The sequence below is a fragment of the Cyprinus carpio genome, chromosome B5 (assembly GCF_018340385.1).
Source record: "Cyprinus carpio isolate SPL01 chromosome B5, ASM1834038v1, whole genome shotgun sequence".
Classification (NCBI taxonomy): domain Eukaryota; kingdom Metazoa; phylum Chordata; class Actinopteri; order Cypriniformes; family Cyprinidae; genus Cyprinus; species Cyprinus carpio.
In genome coordinates, this window is record NC_056601.1 from 2,178,378 (window position 1) to 2,195,258 (window position 16,881).

Genomic DNA, 16,881 nt, shown 5'->3' on the forward strand with positions numbered 1-16,881 from the left:
TCATTCGTAAATCACTTTGGATTACGCTTCGGCTAAATAAAATAATATAAACAAGGAACACACAAGTTGATTCTTTGTTTCCAAGGGAACTCCGGAGAAGACGGCGAACTTCCGGCGTGACTTCAGCTGCTGCAGCTTCACGCTCAGAGTGATGAGAGAGAGAGAGAGAGTGGGAGAGAGAGATAGACATGGAGTTCAACTGAGCAACAAAGTAACGGATGAGCCGCGGCACTTAAAAGGCGCTGGGAACGATTCTCCTCGGGAGCGCGCGGCTTTATAATTGATCCGCGTGAAGATGAAGCTCTTGAAGCCGAGCTGGGTCAATCACAATGGTGAGAGCAGCAGCCCGTGTGTGTGTGTGTGTGTGTGTGTGTGTGTGTGTGTGTGTGTGTGTGTGTGTGTGTGTGTGTGTGTGTGTGTGTGTGTGTGTGTGTTTGTGCTGGAATCCGGGGCTTCAACTTGCGCTTTTGTTATGTGTAGAGACGGATCGGATCTCTTCTGCAGGGCTGTTCTTACCATCACACACTGTTCTGCTCGTTTTAACGCAGGAAGAATCATAGTAACCGGCTTTTTTGAGCTTGGCTGGTTTTTAAGAAGCCTCCCATGAATATATGAGGTGCACACCACCCTTTTTGCAAGTTGCCAAAAGGCAGACAGACCTCTGACAAGAGTAGAGGAAGCTGGAGCTGATGGCTGTGTTATTGCATAGATAAAATTAAGAGCCAATTGTGTGATTTAAGAAATGATCTGGCTATAATTAACAGGTTAAATGTAACTTGTGGCTTTGTTTATATATGTTACATGCTAATGTGTCCGTATTTGCATTTCATTTAACCTGCTTTGGAATCGTACATTGCATGCATTGTGTACATTTGATGTTTGCCATAATTGGATATATATTTTTTTTTTTTTCAGACCGTGCTAGAGCTGTTTTCAAACTGTTTTTTCGTTTCAGGTAAACCAATATTCTCAGTTGACATCCATCCAGATGGAACTAAGTTTGCTACGGGTGGCCAAGGTGAAAAACACCTCTTCTTCTGTCATTCTTTTCCCGACTATAGTATAGCTTTCAGAAAAGTAGAAGTTAGTTTGATTTCCATCCTAATTTAGAGAATGGGAGCTGATGTTTTTAATGTGCATTGACAGGTGAGGACTCTGGGAAAGTGGTCATTTGGAATATGGCCCCGGTTCTTCGAGAGGAGGATGAGAAGAACGAGAATATTCCCAAATTGCTTTGTCAGATGGACAATCACTTAGGTATTAATCAATACTTTATTTTTTTATCTCTATGTAAAAAATTGAAATATATGAATGCAAAAAAATGCTGTCGGTTATTGTTCTCTTAATACTTGAGTATTATTCTCCCAGCAATCCAAGGAATAATTCTGAGACGTGTCTAGATTGTGTTTCCACTCAAAAATGTATTTAAAACTCCTTTGGATATGAACTGCACTGACAGAATGTGAGACGAAATGTGTGACACCAGTGAATATTCAGTATCTAATGAAATGTTTTATGTAACTTTGTGCATTTCAGCATGTGTGAATTGCGTGCGCTGGTCAAATAATGGCTTATACCTGGCATCAGGAGGAGACGACAAACTCGTCATGGTGTGGAAGAGAGCCGCGTGAGTAAAGATGACCCATTCTTTGTATTTCTTTATTTCTCTCTTCATGCACACAAATGATGAACGGTTAAACACAAATATGTATATTAAGCTTTGCCCAGCAATTTAAACTTTATTTTTTAAACGTAACGCTTTTAAGATGCTACAGTTATAATATTTTCATACATTTTTAAATATTTAAGTTTAAAAATAAGGATGCGATGCTAAAAATCGATTTTTAAGTCTAGATGCACTTGTGCGAATGCATTGCTTATTACCGTACTTTTTCCCCTTCGCAGATCGTTGTCTTTTTTTTTGTTTATAAGACAGGCCTTTAACCCCTTAACTGTCACTCACATTTTTTAAACATAGACTTGTAAAGTGCACAATCCAAACTTTAATTTTTATAAATCATGAATGAAAACATTTTGTAACATGATATTGATGTACCATTTTCATGGTAATGCAATGTCTGATTTTAAAAATGGGTTCCAAAGGATGAATTTTGATATTTTAAGTTTTCAGTTGATATATAATTTCTGATTATTTCTAAAGTGTGATAGAGAAAAAGGCAACGAAGAAGACTTTTTTTTTTTTGACAAAGGTCAGAACTCCTGTTATGATGTAGATTTTTGAGGGTGCACTCTTGTCATAAATTAAACTATTACTTTTTCCTACATATTTTTTAACAAAAAACATTGGTAAAATATCTATTTAGGAGTCTTAGACCTTTCCAATGATATATAGTTTGTCATGATTAGGATTTAATTGTAATATAGTGAAGTAAATTTAGGCGTCCCATATACGGGACGGTGACAGTTAACAGGCTAAGGCTTTGTGGTATTTCTTTTGTTGTGCAGTTTCATAGGTCCAAGCACAGTGTTTGGGTCCAGCAGTAAACTGGCTAATGTGGAACAGTGGAGGTGCGTCATGATTCTGAGGAACCACACGGGAGGTGAGGGGAAAGCGCTGCTCATGGATGCTGGATATATTGTCTTCAGTTTTGGCATTGTGTGAAGCACATGTGGTGTTCTCTATAAATCTGATTCAGATGTTATGGATGTTGCCTGGTCACCTCATGATGTCTGGCTCGCATCCTGCAGTGTGGATAACACCATCGCTATATGGAACGCTCGAAAATTTCCAGGTGAAAAGTCCATTTAGATTTGAGGAAATAAGTCCAGTGATATTTCTTTGCAGATGCCGCTTGCTTTAAAATATATATGGTAGGGATGTAACGATGCACCCGGGGTTTTCTATGAATGTGACTGTCTTTAGAAAAGTTTAGATGATATTAACTTTCTTTCCATCTTGCCTCTGTATTATGCATGTTAAAGTAGTGTTCATGTGCTCAGTGTTGCTTTGTTTACAGCAGAAACCAAAGAAACGCTGTATTGTGTATCATACTGCATCATGAGCTGAGTCAATCATTATTCGTTACATCCCTAATATTTGTAATGCAATGTCATTAAGTGTGCCCAAATACTTTAACGGCCACCGTAGTATCTAGGAAAGTTTCATCAGGGAATTTTCTAAAGGTTTGGCTTCTGAATCAAAGCATCAAATGCTGTATTGTGTATGTGTGTGCCACAGAGATCGTGATGACTTTAAAGGGACACACAGGGCTGGTGAAAGGCCTGACGTGGGACCCTGTTGGAAAGTACATCGCTTCCCAGGCAGATGATCATAGCCTGAAGGTCTGGAGGACCATGGACTGGCAGCTGGAGACAAACATCACCAAACCCTTCAGTGAAGTAAGACTTCAGACCTGAAACTGTTGGATTTGGACTTGTTTCTTTGAGTTGTTTACATGCGCGTGACCCGGTATTCACTCTTTTTTTTTTCCCCTCTTCTCTCTTGCTTTGATTCAGTGTGGCGGCACCACACACGTCCTGAGGCTGAGCTGGTCTCCAGATGGTCAGTACCTGGTTTCAGCTCATGCCATGAACAATTCTGGGCCCACAGCTCAGATCATCGAACGCGACGGCTGGAAGACCAACATGGACTTTGTGGGTCATCGAAAAGCTGTTACTGTGGTGGTTAGTGTTGTTTCAGATCTGTAATATTTCAGACATTGAAATCTCCGTCATAGTTTGCACTGCAGTGTTTTGATGAAATCGTAATTTTTTTTTTTTTTTAAATGGGTTAAGCTCTAGAATTTGATTTGTGTTTCTTATTGAGCGGTTTATTAATTATTTTCCATCTCTTTGCAGAAGTTCAATCCTAAGATCTTTAAGAAGAAACAGAAGAATGGTAGTACACCCAAACCCAGCTGTCCGTACTGCTGCTGTGCTGTGGGTAGTAAGGACCGCTCACTCTCTGTATGGGTATGAGACTTCTCAATATCACCCCTTATTTTACCCTTGTTTTCTATTTTTGCAGATTGGTTTGGCCCCACTAAAAAAAAAAAATCTATTTAAAATTAAAAGATAAATTTGTGCAAAATCAAGAAACACTAATACAATCTTAATTTACAATTTAAAATAACTGCTAAGCTGAATTTTAAGCAAACATTACTTTCATCTTCGGTGTCACGTTCCTTCAGAAATCGTTGTAATATGTTGATTTGGTGTTAAAAATCATTACTTATTATCAGTGCTGAAACTAAGGATACATTATTTTCACAGTTCTTTGATGACTAGAACTTTCAAAGGAACAGCATTTATTTGAAACAAATCTTTTGTAACAATGTAAAAGTCTTTACTGTCACTTTTGATCAATTAGAATAAGAGTATTATTTTCATTCAGAACATTCTTACTGACCTCAAACGTTTGGATGCTAGTATAAACAATTTTGTGGTTATGCTCTGCTTGACAATATTGTTTAATGTTCAATATAAAACAGAAAACTGACAGGATAAAGCGATAAATCACATATTATTCATGTTAACGAGTTTTTGTTCTAACCAGCTGCAACCATGGCAATATGTTTTGGCATTTAGTGCCTCCCACAAAGCTCCAAAAAAGCTGTTTAAGAACTAAATATGTTCTGTTCTTATTCTGTTTCGCTCAGTATTTCTCTTTCAGTGAGGACAGAAAAATGGCAGTGCAGTTCATGCAGTGTAAGGGTACGGTTTCTGAACGTTAAGATGACGCACCGTTAATCAGTTATCCTGCTCTTGTTTTTCAGCTCACCTCTCTCAAGCGTCCACTGGTGGTCATCCATGACCTCTTTGATAAATCCATTATGGATATTACATGGTAAGAAAACGGCTTTTCTATTTTCCAAGTTTTTAAAGCATCACAGACAATGTGGTGGGGTAAAGACTTGCATGCGTGAGAGTATTGTGAACGGATCGTATCTCTCAGGACACTCAATGGGCTGGGACTCCTGGTGTGCTCCATGGATGGCACTGTGGCTTTCTTGGATTTCTCGCAGGATGAACTGGGAGATCCCTTGAATGAAGAGGAAAAGGTGGAGAAAATGTGCACACACCAGCGTCAACATTATTGAAGTATTTAAGGCAACAATAACTTTTCAGTTGTATAATTGAAAAACTAGGATCTCACTTGAGTTGTACACATTTAGTGAAGTATTATTTATTTAATAATAAGTGAATTTGTTTGTTGACACAAGAAAATTGGTTCATTCAGAATGTTACACTAAATCAAAGTTTCCAGTGCTACTTAAAGAGATGCACAAGACATTGTAGGAGAGTGTTTGCTAATTGCCTTTGCCTGCTTAATGCAGTGTGACAAAACAGCCATGCAGCATTTAAAACAAAAATCGCTTGTTACAGGAAAACAGCTGAACTACTGTCACGCTTTTGAAGAATGTAAATGCCTTAATAGCTTTGCTACTTTTGGTTAGTTATTTAGCACACACAAACTAACAAGGTGGCGGAAAGACTCGAGTCTCCAAAATAAGACTTCGGTTTATCATTCTGTAGAATGCTATTCATCAGAACATCTATGGAAAGAGTCTGGCCATCACGATGGGGTCCCAGCTGTCCAGCACAATCATTGAGAACCCAGAAATGCTGAAGTATCAGCAGGAGCAGCAGAGGAACCAGAACCCCAATGGAGCCCAGGCAAGCGGTCCTGAGAACCAGACACCCAAACTCACCAATGTGCTCAACGGAGAGTCCCTGGAGGACATCAGAAAGGTCAGAAGAAAAATATGTAACCATACACACAGCAGTGCTATTTTGAAATGATTCAAATGGAAATGCTGAATGATGATGTGGCAAGTAATGGTTGGTTACTAGTATTTCCACCTCCATCCATGGCTGGCTTGCAAGTTTATATAGTTTTTTGCTCCGTCAAATATTTAAAATCCAAACCACGTCTAGCAAAATTTGGTTTTTGAATATATGAAATTGATATTTTATGTGTGACTTGAGAGTCTTAAAGTGTCCAAGTACTTTCTGGGACTAAATGAAATAGCAGAATCGTATTGCTTGGCCCTAATACTCGTAATGAATGCTTATGTAAAATTGTAATAGTTTACTTGTATATTACATGCAAATGTATAGTTGTTTGATATTAAATAATTTGCATACAATTTGCATGCACATCTGCCTGTCTCTCTGTCTATATATGTATATGTATATTTATGTATCATTTAATACAGTAAATGTCGTTGCATTGTAGTTTAGAGAGCTTGAAGATTTATCCCAACACTTTCATCCTCAAACATCCTCATGTTTGCAGGACTGCAGTTATTAACAAATGGCTTTTTTTGGGGGGGGGGATTGGGCAGAACCTCTTAAAGAAGCAGGTGGAGACCAGAACCGCAGATGGGAGGAGAAGAATCACACCTCTCTGCATCGCACAGCTCGATACAGGGTAACGAACACGTCTAAAATGATCACTTACCTATACCACAGCATACGCTCAGTGTCTGAATGTCTCTTTCTCTTACCCAGGGACTTCTCACCAGCGTTGTTCAACAGCGTCCCAATCTTGCCGGGGTCGTCTGCGTCGACTCAGCTCATCCCTCAGATCTCTTCGGATTCCAGTACGGCCAACTCGCTGGGCTTGCGACCCTCACATGACCCCACCAGCACCTCTCCCAACAAAACTGCGGAAGACAACAAGGACAGGTAAGTGTACATGCATACAAAGTCCCATTTCCCCTCTCTCTCAACTAATACTTTTTAAAAATCGAATTTCATTTTCTTTCTCTGGTCTCTCTTGTAGTGGAACTGCAGCTGTGAACTCGATCGGGATGAAATCGAATCTGCTGTTGACGTCTGCCTCCAAGATCGAGCCCATGAAAGCGCTGGATTCGCGATTTACCGAAAGGTCAAAGGCCACGCCAGGGGTCACTAGTGTACCCCTCACTATAGGCATCACCCCACTTGACAGGTAATAAAGTCTGCATGATAACCGGTGTGTTCTTCTGAACCAAACTTAAAAACAAACTGAAGTTGCTTTGTGGTTCTGTCTCAGGGTAAAAGACAGCAGCTCTGTGAAGGAGCCGAAAGGAAAAGATGAGACCAGCAGCGACAGTGAGGACAAGATCGTGGTGAAATCTATGACCAAGAGGAAGGGAGAGATGGAGGGAGCAGAGGTGGTAGAGAAGAGGAAGAAGGGAAGGCCGAGGAAAGATGCCAAAATCATGCCCATATCACAGCCCTTCCCACAGGTGACATTTCTTCTTTCGACAGATGCCTGTTCAGATCTTTTCTGAAGGGGGTTTTATGTGTAAACACTAAAGCACAGCAGGCTGTAAGCATGTAAAATAAAACACTGCTACTAAAAAATTCTGAAAGTATATTATGCATATTATAGACTACTGTTCAATAGTTTGAGGACTGTTAGATTGTTTTTGAAAGAAGTGTCTTATGCTTACCAAGGCTGCATTTATTTATCAAAGATACAGTAGAAGCATTTAATAGTTTTCTATTTTAAAAAAAAATGTATTTCTGTAAATTTATTTGAAATATAATCGTCCTTATTGTCACTTCTGATCAATTTAATGCAACCCTGCTGAATAAAACTATTAATTTCTTTAAGCAGAAAACATACTGACCCGAAACGTGTGAACAGTAGTATATAAATGTGTATAAATTTCTATACAACTTTTTTTTTAATGCATATCAAAAATGGCTACATAAATACATAATCGACTATGATTTCTGTACTATAATCCCTATATCTTTATTCCATTAACTTCATGACCAAGGCACATATGAGACCCTGAGGGAACCCATGTAGTTGATTGGTCTTTTCTCTTGTAGACTCCAGTCTCATTGGACAAGGAGCCGTCTCGATTAACAACACCTGTAGCGCTGTTAAAACTTCCTACCCCATCCATCCAGAAATCATTCAGCACTCAGGTATGGCACAAAAACTCTCTACACCCAATATATCAGTCCTGTCTATGCAATTAACGCTCTCGGCAGATCATAATGTGTAATCAGGAAGCTCAAGTACTATGTGTGTAAGAGTGTTAAATGTAATTCAGACATAGACTCTGGTGATAGCACTGCTGGAGGAAAAACCAGCCTGGTTAATAACCCAGGATCTAAATCAGCTAACAATAAAAACAATGACTGAAATCTACAAAACCTGTGGTTTAGGTGAGCACAGATGGTGTCACGTATCTGGAGGTGGAGAACGAGGTCTCTGTGGTGTCTGGATCTCGTCTCAGTCAGCTCAAATGGAGCAGAGAGGGGCGAGAGTGGGACACGCTGCTGCCCAGTCGCATCATCATCGCAACCGGCAGCAGGTGAGCACACAACACACTGGTCTATGCCTGATTTTAATATCTTGAGTAAAAGTAACTTGCTTTTTGTTTTTCTCTTGTTCATAGCGATGTTGTTGCGGTAGCTTGCGAGGACCGCACACTCTCTGTGTTCACTGCGTGTGGACGGAGACTAATTCCATCCATCATGCTGCCCGCCCCCATGTCAGCACTTCATTGCTCGGGACACTTTGTTATGGCGCTGACCGCATCAGCCACGCTGTCTGTCTGGTACTGACCCTTCCTCTCTGTTACTCAGTGGAAAAGTCCAGACAAGTCATTTGTTGACTGATGCTAAAAACGTGGCCGTATTTGTAACAGGAGTCAGGCTAGTGATTATTTACACCAATTCTGAAAGATCTAGATATGACATTTAATGGCTGGTATTGTCTTTTTTTTTTTCTTGCAGGGATGTTCAGAAACAGACGGCTTTGGTCAAAAATGAATCTCTGAATCCAATCTTATCAGGTGTGATTTTGTTTTCTTCCTTCTTTTTATATCTTTGTTGACTTTATTAATTGACTCTTCACTAAACTCCGCCCCAATTGATATCTGCTGTTCATAAATGTTATTGCTACATGGGCTGGAAAAATATTTTTGTCTGCCATTTGTTAACAATAACGTGATTTAAAACAAAGAGAGAATGAATAAGAGCTGAAGCTCATGCCTTTCAGTCAGAGGAGTGGCACATTAGTGTATTTAGCAAGGACACATTGTTTGATCAAAAGTGACAGCGAAGACATTTATAATGCTACAAAAGATATCTATTTCAAATAAGTGCTGTTATTTTAAACTTCCTATTCATCAAAGAATCCGGGAAATAGAAAAGGCGTATCACGGTTTTCACAACAACTGTTTTCAACATTGATAAGAATAAATGTTCTTTAAGCAGAAAATTAGCATATCAGAATGATTTCTGAAGGATCATGTGACAATCATGTGATTGAGTGCTGAAAATTCAGCTTTGCATCATGGGAATAAATTACAATTCAAATAGAAAACGTATTTTAAATTGTAGTAGTATTTCACAATATTTCTGTTTTTTTATATATATATATATATACTGTGTTTTTGATCAAATAAACACAGCTTTGGTGGGAATAAGAGACTTCTCAAAATCATCTAAAAAATTTTACGGTACGGTACACAAAACTGCTGAATTACATGAAAAGAGCATAATGATGCGTAGCAATAATTTGACTAATAAACTATCATAAATCAAGTGAAATATAATAACCCCTCATCTCTCTCTCGCACTCCAGGCACAGATGCCACAGTAAGTCAGTCTTTTTTGACTCGGCAAGGTGTAGCTGTGGTGTCGCTGTCAAATGGAAAAACATACTGCTTTAACTCATCGCTGGAGACCTGGTGAGTGATACACAAACCATGTGTTAAGTTTTAACAACCAGAACCTCTCCAAAGAATTTTCAGGGCCGCTATGATTGTCTGTTCTCTTCATCTCTAATAGGAATTTGATCGCAGATAAGCAGGACTCTCTTGTACAGTGCGCAGACTTCCGCAATTGCGTGTCCTCTCAGGATGCTCTGGGCTCCATGGGGCCACTGGCCCTAACACAGGGCCGTAATCTAAGGTAACAGCCGTTTTAGTACTTTGCTAATGCTGCTTTATGATTCACTAGAATTAGCTTTCATACTGAGTTTATTAGAATAGGGAAGTCCACATATTGTTGGTGTTATTAATTTAAAGTGATAGTCCACCCAAATATTTTGTCGTCATTTACTCACCATCATGTTGTTCCAAAGCTTTATGAACATCTTTCTTCTGCTGAGCATATTTTGAAAGATAACCAGACTGTTGCTTCCACAATATTGTTTTTTCATACTGTGAAATTCAGGCTTCCAGCAACTTTTCTGTTACCTTCCAAGGTATCTTCTTTTGTGTTGCGTCAGTGTATGGTAATATGTGACCCTGGAGCACAAAATCTGGTCTTAAGTCGCTGGGGTATATTTGTAACAATAGCCAAAAATGCATTGTATGGGTCAAAATGATACATTTTTCTTTTATGCCAAAAATCATTGTTCAAGTTCAAGTTGAGCTTTATTGTCATTTTGCTACATGTGTGAACATACAGTGGAACGAAATGTTGTGCCTCACAGGACCATGGTGCTACATAAATACAACAATTAATTAAAACAGTATACATCTATACACATCTAACCTTCTGACAGATTTTGACTACAAATATACTACATATAAAAGTTTACCTATACATAAGCTAAAAAATACAGACTATATGAATGCTTCACATAATACTATACCTATACACAACTAACCTACTGACAGATTTTGACTTTAAATACTATATATAAATGTCTACCTATACATAAACTAAAAACAAAATACAAACTATACAAATGCTACACATAAACACTCTACCTATACACAACTAACCTACTACCTATTTTAAATATGAATATACTATATATAAATGTTTACCTATACATAGACTGAAAAGGAAAAATATATAGACTATACGAATGCTTCACATAATACTGTACATGTGCAAAGAGAAACATCGTTAGTCAAGCAGCAGGCTGGGGAACAGTGCAAGATGATTTGTAGTGCATGAGCATGTAAAGACATATTTGAGTCTTTTGTGGGATTATGTACACACAGCAGTGTGTGCGAAAAGTGTCTAGTGCGCATAAAGGAGAATTGCACACAAAAAAATAATGTTTCAGACAGTTTTTCTGTGATGTGGTAAGGCTGGGGGGTGGAGGAGGAGAGATGGTCCATGTTTCAGGAGGTAGAGGGTTTGTATGGGGTTTTAGAGGAGAGCGGGGTGATTTGGGTTCAGGACTCTCACAGCCTGGGGGAAAAAGCTGTTGAGCAGTCTGGCCGAGTGGGTTCTGATGCTCCGGTACGGTCTTCCTGATGGTAGGAGCTGGAAGAGACTGTGGGAGGGATGGGTGGGGTCCTTCACGATACTGTTGGTTTTGCTGGAGCATCTATAAGGAAAATGTCAGGATGGAGGGGAGAGGGGCACCAATGATCTTTGCAGCTGTGTTCACTGTCCGCTGGAGGGTCTTGCGGTCTGCTGCACTACAGTTCCCATACCAGACAGTGATGCAGCTGATCAGCACGCTCTCTATGGTTCCTCTGTAGAATGTGGTGAGGATGGGTGGAGGGAGACTTGCTCTTTTCAGCCGGCGGATAAAGTGTAGGCACTGTTGTGCCTTCTTGGAGACTGACATGGTGTTTGTGGTCCAGGTGAGATCCTCTGTGATGTGCACCCCAAGGAATTTAGTGCTGCTGACTCTCTCCACAGTCAAGTTGTCAGTGGGGGGTTGTCAACAGAGTTTCTCCTGAAGTACATCACAACCTCCTTTGTCTTCTCCACATTGAGGGACAGGTTGTTAGTGCCACACCATTCAGCCAGCTGTGCCACTTCCTCTCTGTAGTGCGTTTCATCGCTGTTGCTGATGAGACCTACCACAGTTGTGTCATCCGCAAACTTGATGATGTGGTTTGAGCTGAACTTGGCATTGCAGTCGTGGGTCAGCAGCGTGAAGAGCAGCGGGCTGAGCACACAGCCTTGTGGGGCACCTCTGCTCAGTGTGGTAGTGCTCGAGGTGTTGTAGCCGACGCGGACTGACTGAGGTCTTCCAGTTAGAAAGTCCAGGATCCAATTACAGAGGGAATTGTTAAGGCCCAGCAGGTATAGTTTATTAATGAGCGTTTGTGGGATTATGGTGTTGAATGCTGAGCTGAAGTCGATAAACAGTATTCTGACATAGGAGTCTTTATTTTCTAGGTAGGTAAGAGCCAAATGGAGGGTGGAGGAAATTGCATCATCTGTAGAGCGGTTTGGACGGTATGCAATGTGTTGGGGAGGCTGGTTTTGATGTTGTGCATGACTAACCTCTCAAAGCACTTCATCATGATTGGAGTCAGTGCTATGGGACGGTAGTCATTTAGACAGGACACAGGTGATTTTTTTGGTACGGGTTTGATGGTTGTAGATTTGAGACATGTGGCAAGGTGTTGAAGATATCTGTTAGGACATCTGTCAGCTGTGCAGCACAGTCTTTCAGTACACGCCCAGGTATGTCGTCAGGTCCCGCAGACTTGCGTGGGTTAATCCTAGATAGGGTCTTCCTTACGTTGGCTGGAGACAGACAGAGCGCCTGGTCGTTGGGAGGTATGGGCAGTTTTTGTGCAGGTGTGTCATTCTGCATTTCAAACCGTGAATAAAAGTGGTTGAGTGCATCCGGGAGGGATGTGTCGTCATCACAGGCCTGTGGCGGGGGCTTGTAGTCTGTGATGGTCTGAATGGCTTGCCACAGGCTCTGTGTGTCTCTGCTGTCTGTGAAGTGATTGTTTTTTTTTTTTTTTTTTTTTTTTTTTTTTTTTTTTTTTTTTTTTTTGAGAAAATTTTTTTTGATGCCACAGGACAGATTGGCTCTTGCTGTTTTGAGAGCTGCTTTATCTCCTGATCTGAATACTTCATCTCTGGTCTTTAGCAGCCCATGAACCTCTGCTGTCATCCACGGCTTCTGGTTTCCAAGTGTGGTGATAGTCTTGTTGACTAACATCATCAATGCACTTTTTGATATAAGCACTCACAGTTTCAGTGTACTCCTGCAGGTCTGTGAGGTTGTTGAAGGTGGCTGCCTCTTTAAACATGTTCCAGTCTGTGCACTGAAAGCAGTCCTGTATTCTCGAGGTAGCATCATCTGGCCAAACTGTGATGAGTTTTTGAACCGGTTTGGCGAGTTTCAGAAGTGGTCTGTATGCTGGAATTAGCATAACAGAGATGTGGTCAGAGTACCCGAGGTGGGGGCAGGGTACAGCCTTGTACACGTTCTTTTCTGTTGTATTAACAAAGTCCAGTGTGTTTTTTCACCTGGTTGCAAAGTTCACATGTTGGTAGAACTTTGTCAAAACTGTCTTTTAAGTTTGCGTGGTTGAAGTCACTGGCTATTGTGAAAAAGTCATCGGGGTTATTTGTTTGTTGTTCGTTGATGGCGCTGTACAGCTCGCGAAGCGTTAGCACATGGGGGGGGGGCCCGTTTTGTGCGGGTAGCGTCAGTAGGCGAGGCCGCAGTCTCGGGGTTCGGCTTCAACAGCAGACAGAGGCCTCTTAGCTTCTCAGTAGTCTCCTGCGAAAGCTGTTTGTACACACTGCCAATTTCCAAAAGGCTCTGTAGATCATAGATGTGTTTCTGAGTGTTTATCTGATGGTTTTTGCAATAAGGTCAGACTGTTCGAAGACAAGGAGACGAAACTAACAGACATAAAAACACCATTTTTGGGACCCAGAGTAGCCGCTGCGTCCGACCGCGCCGCCATCTTAGGATATTAAGTATAGATCATGTTCCATGAAAATATTTTGTACATTTCCTACCGTAAATATATAAAAACTTAATTTTTCATTAGTAATATGCATTGCTAAGAACTTTATTTGAACAACTTTAAAGGTGATTTTCTCAACGTTTAGATTTTTTTGCACCCTCAGATTCCAGATTTTCAAATAGCTGCATCTCAGCCAGATATTGTCCTCCTAACAAACCATACATCAATGGAAAAGCTTATTTATTCAGCTTTCAGATTATGTATTGAAAAATTGACATTTTAAGGTTTTGTGGTCCAGGGTCACATATAGTTATCTTTATTGTTATTGGGGGTGAACAGACCTTAACCGTCTCTCTTTTGTGTGTGTCAGTGCGGGGCGGTTGGCATCTCGCTTGTCATCGATGCCTCACCACTTGCAGCAGGGAATGACCCTGGCCTTCCTGGAGAAGCAGCTCGCCTCTGCCCTCATCCTCCTCTCAGCAAGCGAGTACAGGCACTGGCTTCTCATCTATGCACGTTTCCTCGTAAATGAGGGTGAGTGAGAAGGTGTTCATCTGCTAACAAGAGTCAAGAGGGTCCATTAAAAGTAAAGCAATAGTTCACCGAAAACTATAAATTTGCTGAAAATGAAGATGAGGTTGTTTCTTAATTGGAGCAGATTTACAATAGCTCTGTGTGTATCCGTGCAGGTTATGAGCTGAGGTTAAGGGAACTATGTCAGGACTTACTAGGACCCGTTCACAAATCCAGCAGCAGCTCCTGGGAGACGACAGTCCTGGTATGATTTTTTTTTTTGGAACCTCATTACAGATTTATGTACTGAATTATTGGTAGTGTTGTTGCATTTACCAATTAAACCAAGCTTGTCTTTCAAAATAATTTTTAAAGCTTGCTCTGTCTTCTGTGTCTATTTCAGGGACTGAGAAAGAGGGATCTGTTGACAGAGGTGCTGCCTGTGATTGGTCAGAACTTGCGGTTCCAGAGACTCTTCACTGAGTACCAGGATCAGCTCGAATTGCTGCGTTTGAAATAGCACTTCACCCCTGACCGTTTCCTGGCCTGTACATGTGCTAACGGTCTGCCGTAGCTTTACTGACAGCACTATCCATAAAGCAGAAATGGACACTAATAAAACTGGACAAAAATAACAATGCTTTTTTTTTAAATTATTATTAATTTGTTGAATACATTTATTAATTATGTTTGTAAACGTTGTGCTGGTGATAGGAAAGAGGAAAGTATGGGTTAACTCACATTTTGGGATAATTTTGATCATCACAAGTTTGCAGTCATCTTAAAACTGGACATTTTTACTTCAGCTACAACTAAAAGTTGCTTTAAGTGGTGATCCAACTCGCCCTCCCTCTCTTTTTCTTTCAGTTCTTATTTGTACAGCCACTTGTCATTTATTTGTAAATGTTTGTAAAAGGCAATTTCTTTTTTCTCCGTTTTCTATAAAATTAAGAAAATGGTAAACATTCAATTAAAAAAAGGAATAAACAAATTCTGTTGCTCCTTTCTTTCTCATACGTCTTGTTTACTTTTGGTGATTTATTTGCTGGTGCTACAAACTTACTAACACCATGGCATTTTTATCAGTCGTGTGTAGTACTACCTTGTTTTGGGCAGGTGGTGGTAGTAGAGATCTGACTGTTTTCGACAGGGTCTAAATTACCACTCTCTAACCAGAAAAAAAGAGTGTTTGGCAAGAAAGGAAAAGCATTGTTTGTAAACTTTTTCTAGGAACTGCAACATGTTGGTAGAACTATAACCTGAATCCTGATAAGTGTGATCCGTGCACTTATTTGAGCCCAAAAATAATAAAATAAAAAATAAATTTATATTAACTGTTTTCTATTTTGATATTTTAAAATGATTTATTCTCGTGATGGCAGTAGCAAAAATTCCTGCAGGCTTCAGTGTCAGATTTCAGAAATTGTAATATGCTAATTTGATGCTCAAGGAACATTTATTATCAATAGTAATAACCAGTTGAAAGAGTTGTTCTGCTTAATATTTTTGTGGAAACTGACCTACATTTTTTCCCACAAGATCCTTTAATAGACAGTTCAAAAGAACAGCATTTTTTTTGATATAACATTTTTGTAATGTAAAAGTCTTTACTGTCAAGTTGATGCATTCAATGCATCCTTGCTGACTGAAAGTACTGATTTATAAAAATGAAATCTTACTGACCTCAGTCTTTTGAACGGTAGTGTACAAATCATCTTGGTGAATGCATGGTGGCTGGATCTATTATCCTACAGTTTAATCTCAGACCAGTGACTGGCCTAATAGTATGTCCTTTTTATACTGTTACATTAAAATGATTATGAAGCTATCTGATTATTCTGACTAATGGAATACTGCAGCATCTTTGTAAGGATATCAAATATTATTGAATTTCGCTTCTCTTTTAAACTAGAATGATGAACGTTAACTGATGTCAACTGGAAACCCCCACACAAGCTTTTGACCTTCATAAATGCCACAGTATCCACCGTACTCGCATACAGAATATTCACATTAATACAAAAGCTTTCGATTCTCACAACGTACACAAATGGAAAACTCGTCAAACATGAACAACTTTCTTTTCAAGTGGCAAGAGTTATGACCCTACTGGATGGCTTAACATTAAATAGCATTGTGCGAATGATGGAAACATTTTAAAAGCAGGAACAGCTGCATTTTAACACTAGAGGATAAACACCTGAGAGCCACACATTAACACACACACAAACTGATTCATAAAGGCACCTCTAGCATGGACAGTATGCCTCTTATATAAGTCAGAAGTGTCTGTGTTCAGTGTTCAAAAGCATTCATCTCTAATTCACATTTCTCAGCTCACCGTATCAGTCCAGAGGCCTTGCTTGAGGGCTTGAAAGTGTCAGCTCTCTGGGGCTCAAATGCTTTTTTTGGTGCCGTAGTTCGGAGTGATGCCATTTTCCTGTAAGGAACACAGCTGCAATCACTTCAGTAAATGTTAGAAAATGCCAAAATGCCATTTTAGTGTGTTGTACAACCTTTTTGTTGTTTACTTACAGATTCTAAAGGGAAAAGTAGTTCACACACAAGATGAAGCTTTCAAAAGCTTGAGGTCAGTATTTATTTATTTATTTTTTATCTGGCAAGGATGCATCCAATTGATCAAAAGTGACATAATGCTACAAGAGATTTCTATTTCAAATAAACACTGTTCTTCTGAACTTTTTATTCATGAAAAAATGGTTTCTACAAAAATATTAAACAGCACAACTGTTTC

The 16,881-nt window shown here is 39.7% G+C and overlaps 1 protein-coding gene across 1 annotated transcript; it reads left to right on the top strand.

Annotated features, from left to right (window-relative positions):
- The first annotated feature begins 71 nt into the window (after window positions 1–71).
- On the top strand, window positions 72–15,142 carry LOC109089984 (protein HIRA-like). Its single transcript, XM_042723569.1, has 25 exons — window positions 72–332; window positions 956–1,018; window positions 1,147–1,257; window positions 1,537–1,627; window positions 2,467–2,561; window positions 2,658–2,753; window positions 3,200–3,360; window positions 3,478–3,645; window positions 3,820–3,933; window positions 4,737–4,807; window positions 4,916–5,021; window positions 5,497–5,712; window positions 6,309–6,394; window positions 6,475–6,651; window positions 6,749–6,916; window positions 7,001–7,196; window positions 7,792–7,890; window positions 8,134–8,282; window positions 8,367–8,528; window positions 8,707–8,765; window positions 9,560–9,665; window positions 9,766–9,888; window positions 13,984–14,147; window positions 14,303–14,391; window positions 14,530–15,142. Exons 1-25 carry the CDS (start codon window positions 296–298, stop codon window positions 14,644–14,646), a joined length of 3,024 nt encoding a protein of 1,007 aa, XP_042579503.1. The 5' UTR covers window positions 72–295; the 3' UTR covers window positions 14,647–15,142.
- Window positions 15,143–16,881: the final 1,739 nt, after the last annotated feature.